Here is a 7,184-nt window from a genome sequence, read left to right on the forward strand (position 1 = left end):
ATTATTCTATAAAGCATTTAGCTTACAACAATTTGTTGTGTTTGTCAATCAGCAAAACAACTACTATTTGTTTACGATTCGTAGGCTAAAGCCATGCTTATTTATTTTAGAATTGAATTTTAAAATAAATCGAACAAACAAAATACATATTCGCTTATACAAATTTTATAAGCTTTACACTGAATTCACTATAACAGAAGGCATTAAACGAAGAAGAATCATTTAAGTTATAAACACGGCAGAACAGTATTCGAATACTTTGGCATTTAAAAAAAAAACACAAAATAATGAATTTAAAAAATTGTATTGTGCTTTTACATTTGTTTGTTCATTTGTATACAGCAAACGCAGGAATTCGCAACAATCCACAGGTAATTTTACATTTTTTTCTTTTTTATTGAAGGCACATTCATTTTAAAACAGTAGTATTCACATTGTTTATTAAAAATAGATACTTGATATTTATAGAAACTAGGCGAACTATATAGAGAGATTTCATTTAAAGTCCCAAAAGTTTTTATGTATATAGTAAGAGACTATATAGAAAAACCAGACGTGTACAAGAAATTTGGAATTACTGGACGGGATGAAAAAAGGATATTAGGAACCCGTTGGAGTACGTTGAATAATAATAACTCATTAATAGATATTGTAAAATAAATACATGTGAAATGTGAGTATTTATACTATTATGAATACGGCGTCTGGGTCAAAATTTAAAAAAAAATGCAGAATGCGTCTGTAAAGATAATTGGGTGAAAAAAGTTATTATAAAAATACAAAACGCTTTTTCTTGTTTCTTACAAGTCGTGTTAGAATGTTAAACGTATTATAACACTTACACTAACAGTAACAATTATTGAAATATTCATTTTACGACATTCCTTAGAAATTTTTTTTCATCGCGATTGTAGTTTGTTTGAAAACTGAACAAGTGGGCAAATACAATTATTGCTCTTAAGTGATTTTGATGTGTAGTATCCTTAATTACCAAATATTATTCATAAAAACACAATAATAATAAATGTAACCACTCCATCCGTTACAACATATTTTGGTTTGATACAATTTAATATGAGTACTTTTATAATGATTTCTAGCTAAAGAAATGTCGGAAGAGCAATTTGTAGCATTAGTAACATCAAAATTTAGTTATTGGGTAATTATGATTTTTTTCGATCCTAATATATGATATATTTAAAAAAAAAAATTATAATAATTAAATACTCTATAAGTTTAGTGAATAATATAATAGTAATAATTCTAGATTAATTATTTCTATAATAGTAGTTTTCACATTGTGTCTTAAAAACAGAAATTTTATGATTTCAGCAACTCGAAAAAATGTATAAAAAAATCTCAAAAGCTGTAAAGTATGATTTCCTAGTAACTAAGGAAACAGTTAAAAGTTTTTTAATGAAGAAACGACTCCTATATAGACTAAGTGCAAAGGAAATCGAAGCGTTAACTAAACCAATGAAGGGTAAAACGCTTTTATCTTTTTTTTCAACGAAATCTGTTACAAAACTATTTTATGACAGTTAGACTGATTTTAATTTATATTGGAATATTAATTTAATGACATTGCTCATGATGTATTTTTTCGACACGATTTTAAATGATTTAAAAACCAAGCAATTGGACAGACACAATTATTGATTTTATATGGCTTGTCATAACACCCGTTATTTAGCCATTGTATATAAAAACGCAACAATAATAATTGCAACAGCTCAAACTGTTACAGCATTATATATTTTGATAAATTTTAATGTGAATACTTTTTAAATGATTTCTAGATGATGCTATGAATTTTAGACAGTTTCAAAATTTTATGGTTTTCAAAGAAAATCATTTATTATATACAGATATATAACACCAGCCGGTGGTAGATTTAAACGTTTACAGGACCCAGGTAAGTAATATGTTCACTCTCACCCTTTTTTTGTTTCTTCCCCAACTGAAGGATATAACATTTTATATCATTTTACATATTGCATTATTATTGCATTGTAAATTTGTTTTTATATCAATATTTCAGGGCTATAATTTTACTACAACATTCTATTGCCGTTCGCTGTAGTCAAAAAGTCAAATTTATTAAAGTATTCAATTAAGTTTATTTAAATAAAAATTCATGGTTTATGTATTAATTCTTAAAACTCTAAGGGGTGTGTGTTTTTTTTTTGTTTTAATCAATTATATGGGTATTTTGTAAATGTTATTATTAAATATTATTAAAATGTTAAATAACTTGTTTTCTGCATTATATAATTATAAACTAACCTTAGCTGCTTAATCTTAGTTTCTATTAATAAATAAATAAATATATAAATCAAAATAGTAGTTAATTATTATTTATATTTAATTACTATTTGTTTGAATTGTAAATGTTATTTTTACATATCTATAGGTGTAGTAAAAAAGTAGAAAAATAATGTGCATGATTATTGTTAAAATAATGGAAAAAACAATTTCTGTAATAAACGCAAATACGTATAAGATTACTCATGTATAAATATGTCGGTTTAAAAAAAACAACAGAATCTATAGGAATGCCTAAAACACAAATAATACACATTTGTGTAAACAAGTAATACATTTTTTGTATTTGTCAGGTTAGGTTGCAAAACAATTACTGTTTCTATGATTCGTAGCCGTACTCAAGAAATACATTTATTGCACAATGTAATATAAATAAATGCATATAATTGCCTCATTTGGTTACAGTACTTCAAAAAATAAACAAAAACTGTCGGAATGCCTTCACATATTATAAAAGTCATATCAGATCATCTGATTTAAATATTCGTTGATTTAAACTCAGTTAAGATGGTAAATAGTCTTCAGAAATAAGTATACCTTTTTTTTTTCCAATTCAGAATTGTAGACGACCCCGGGACTTAGCCAATCGTCATTACTACAGGGCTGCCAACATCGTTTATTGTGACAAATGGTCGAACCTCGTTCCGCATAGTTGATGAGCCATGGCCACAATGTGCTCGGCTATCTTTCCTGACTCTTTTGCACCATCCGCCTCCGTCGTAAGCCGAGAGACCTGCGCCTAACTTTGTCTTTTTATAACTCTCCATGTTATGGTTTAAAGGGTTGTCTTAATATACTATAACTGAATATCTATCTATAATCTATCTCTTCGCTAAACTCGTCTCGGTCACTCAATAGAACTTGTGGTTCCTCTGCAAAAAAGAAAGACTCATTATCATTAACGCCATAATATTTATATAGTGGAGTGTCAATTAGATGGCTGAGCCAATCTATGATACTATAATCATCATCCAGCTCACGAGGCAGTAGGTTGACTATTGTATTTATTTCTACTGGCACGTTGATTATTTGTCCAAGAACCCCGTATTGGCCATTTCCATTATGAAGCCTTCTGATTGTCATGAACGGAAGTCTTGGCGAGACCAATCGCTCGGTGATTAAATCCAAGTCAGGCAGATGTGGTGGTCGCAACGGATACATAAAACCATTCGACTTAGCTAAAGTCGGTATTTTTAGTTTTTTAAGTGTGGCATAATAAGTACTACATACAAGAGATGATTCGATGTTAATACCAAGAAATTCACATAAAAGAATACCTTTTGAACAATGTGGAGGTTTTTTTAAATCATTATCATACCACAATAACACAATCTATCACATACACTACATACAGCACCAAAGTTATTGTTTAAGAACCTCGATTTAAATTGAGTGTGAGCTTTGGAATGTATATAACATTCATCATATGAGGCGACAGTGATATATTATGAAGTTTCAATAGTAGTAGTTCTATCTTCTAATGATTGTTCAAGTTCTGATGAAGTTAATAACATTTATTGAGGCGAATGGGATATATCTGGAGGATACGTTATTGGCAATGTAGTGGAAGTACTAGTAGATGCTACTTGAGAAGTTCTGAAAATAGATTTTTGGCGCTCTTTGAATTCTTTTTGTCTCTCCGCGTTTGTTTTAGACATAGCTAAAATGTTACCAAAGGTGTTTTTTGTGTGAAACGGGATCGAAATCCAAGTTATTTATTATCTATTGGTTATTTATAGAACAATCTAGTTTTCCAATGTTTAGTTTTCTAATCAACTTATTTACTTACTGTATAAAATATGAAATTTATACTAGATAATTAAAAAATTATTTTTCTCACTACTCTCTTAAATTAATCACATCTGTCACTCCAATATCTGTGTTGTTTCCGTCAGGGTAATATACAGATTGTAAATTGTTGGTACTAGGGTAAGATGCGCGTATAGAATATTTATAATATACAGCGATCATCTACGGGCGGCGCAGCGTGGCTCGTAGTTGTCAAAAAGGCTAGCTTAGGCTAGTCTTGCCTAGTCTAGCTATCAAATGTTGTCGGTAAAGAATTCGTTATACAGCTACACGTATGGTGCGGCATTGTCCGATGTGGACATTTAACATACACCCCTGGTACCATTGGACATATATCCGAAATGTTTACTTCCGTTTACCGGTCAAATTTATATCCGCTAGCTCTACTTCCGTTGTTTACTTCCGGTGTTTGCACAAATTTACTCCTACCCAAAACATCGTACCGCGCACATCAATTACTTTTAAATATATTGGTCGCGCAATTAACAAACTAGTCTACTAGTAAACTAGTCACTTAGTCTATTAATGATTAAACCCAAAAATAACATCCAGGATTCCTAACTTAGCTTGGGTAAGTTCACCAGTGTAATCATATAAAAGAAACACAATACAAGTAATAGAACGTCTAAAATAATAATATCAATGCGGGTGTGATTTGAGAGCCAAAAATTATTCTATGAAACATATAGCTTACACACAGCTAAATAAATACATTTTGTTACAAGACGGATGAGTAAACAGGTAATACCTAAATTTGTTGTGTTTATCAAGCAGCAGAACAACTACTATTGGTTTACGATTCGTAGGCTAAAGCCATGCTTATTTATTCTTGAATTGAATTTAAAAAAACATCGAACAAACAAACTACATATTCGTTTATACAACTTTTATAAGCTTTACACTGAATTCACTATAACAGAAGCCATTAAACGAAGAAGAAGCACTTAAGTTTTAAACACGGCAGAACAGTATTCGAAAATTTTCGCATTTGAAAAAAAATACAAACAATAATGAATTTTAAAAATTGCGTTATGCTTTTATACTTATTTGTCCATTTGTGTACATCAAACGCAAGAATTCGCAAAAATCCACAGGTAATTTTACATTTTTTTTTTTTAATTGAAGGCACATTAGTTCTAAAACAGTAGTATTCACATTGTTTATTAAAATTAAATATTTAATATTTATAGAAATTAGCCGAACTATATAGAAGTGTTTCAGAAGAACGCCCTTTAGGTGTTTATTTGTTTGACGTAGAAAATTATATAAAAAAACCAAAGGTGCGCAAGGAATTTAGAATTTCTAGATTGGATAAAAAAAAGATACAAAACTCCCATTTTGGTACGTTGAATAATAATAACTCATTAATAGATATTGTAAAATATATACATGTGAAATGTGAATACCTTTCCGTCTCTTTTATATTTGCAACTATGCGTTATTGTTAATTTAATCTTTTGGTCATCAGTCTCGAGTCACCGAAAGCACTGCCCGCATTTATTTAAACATCATGTTACGTACATTGATGACGTGGTCATCATATAACACCTTACAGCATAATTTGGTTTGGTAATTTTTAATGTGAGTACTTTTATAATGATTTCTAGTTGGGTTTATTTCGGAAGAGCAATTTGTAGCAGTAATAACATCAAAGTTTACTTATTGGGTAATTATGATTTTTTTCTATCCTAATATATGATACATTTTTAAAAAAAATTATAATAAATACTCTATGAACCTAGTGAATAATATAATAGTAATAATTCTAGATTAATTATTTCTATAATAGTAGTTTTCACATTGTGTCTTAAAAACAGAAATTTTATGATTTTAGCAACTCGAAAAAATGTATAAAAAAATCGAAGATGCTGGAAAGTGTAATGTCCTAGTAACCAAGGAAAGAGTTAAATGGTTTTTACTGAAGAAACGACTCCTATATAGACTAAGTAAAAAGGAAATCGAAGCTATAACTAAACCAATGAAGGGTTCCAGAAAAAGTAAAACGCTTCTTCTATCTTCTTTTTCAACGAAATATGTTACAAAACTATTTTATGACAGTTAGACTGAATTTAATTTATATTGGAATATTAATTTAATGACATTGCTCATGATGTATTTTTTATACACGATTTTCAATGATTTAAAAACCAAGCAAGTGGACAGACACAATTATTGATTCTATATGTCTTTCATAATACCCATTATTTGGCCATTGTACATAAAAAGGCAATAATAATAATTGCAACCACCCAAACTGTTACAGCATTTTATAGGTTGATCAATTTTAATGTGAATACTTTTTAAATGATTTCTAGATGATGCTATGAAATTTAGCGAGTTTTATAATTTTATGGTTTTCAAAGAAAATCATTTCTTATATGCATATATATAACACCAGCCGGTGGTAGATTTAAACGTTTACAGGACCCAGGCAAGTAATATGTTCACTCTCAGCCTTTTTTTGTTTCTTCCCCAACTGAAGGATATTACATTTTATATCATTTTACATATTGCATTGTAAATTTGTTTTTATATCAATATTTCAGGGCTATAAATTTATTACAACATTCTATTGCCGTTCGCTGTAGTCAAAAAGTAAAATTTATTAAAGTATTCAATTAAGTTTATTTAAATAAAAATTCAAGGTTTATGTATTAATTCTTAAAACTCTAAGGGGTGTGTGTTTTTTTTTGTTTTAATCAGTTATATGGGTATTTTGTAAATGTTATTATTAAAATGTTAAATAACTTGTTTTCTGCATATTATAATTATAAACTAACCTTAGCTGCTTAATCTTAGTTTCTATTAATAAATAAATAAATATATAAATCAAAATAGTAGTTAATTATTATTTATATTTAATTACTATTTGTTTGAATTGTAAATGTTATTTTTACATATCTATAGGTGTAGTAAAAAAGTAGAAAAATAATGTGCATGATTATTGTTAAAATAATGGAAAAAACAATTTCTGTAATAAACGCAAATACGTATAAGATTACTCATGTATAAATATGTCGGTTTAAAAAAAACAACAGAATCTATAGGAA

General features: G+C 28.6%; 2 protein-coding genes across 2 annotated transcripts; both read left to right on the forward strand.

Annotated features, from left to right (window-relative positions):
* The first annotated feature begins 238 nt into the window (after positions 1-238).
* Positions 239-6,779, forward strand: LOC126847931 (uncharacterized). The gene is made up of 6 exons (XM_050588374.1): positions 239-371; positions 469-616; positions 1,101-1,159; positions 1,333-1,483; positions 1,800-1,915; positions 6,681-6,779. Exons 1-5 carry the CDS (start codon positions 288-290, stop codon positions 1,874-1,876), a joined length of 519 nt encoding a protein of 172 aa, XP_050444331.1. The 5' UTR covers positions 239-287; the 3' UTR covers positions 1,877-1,915; positions 6,681-6,779.
* On the forward strand, positions 5,064-6,566 carry LOC126847930 (uncharacterized). The gene is made up of 5 exons (XM_050588373.1): positions 5,064-5,228; positions 5,325-5,475; positions 5,742-5,800; positions 5,969-6,131; positions 6,450-6,566. Exons 1-5 carry the CDS (start codon positions 5,145-5,147, stop codon positions 6,524-6,526), a joined length of 534 nt encoding a protein of 177 aa, XP_050444330.1. The 5' UTR covers positions 5,064-5,144; the 3' UTR covers positions 6,527-6,566.
* Positions 6,780-7,184: the final 405 nt, after the last annotated feature.

Source organism: Adelges cooleyi, unplaced genomic scaffold, assembly GCF_023614345.1.
Source record: "Adelges cooleyi isolate 19-005CV unplaced genomic scaffold, UGA_ACOO_1.1 ACOO_flye_CR_arks_rails_tigmint_CR_PRNA_135, whole genome shotgun sequence".
Lineage (NCBI taxonomy): Eukaryota > Metazoa > Arthropoda > Insecta > Hemiptera > Adelgidae > Adelges > Adelges cooleyi.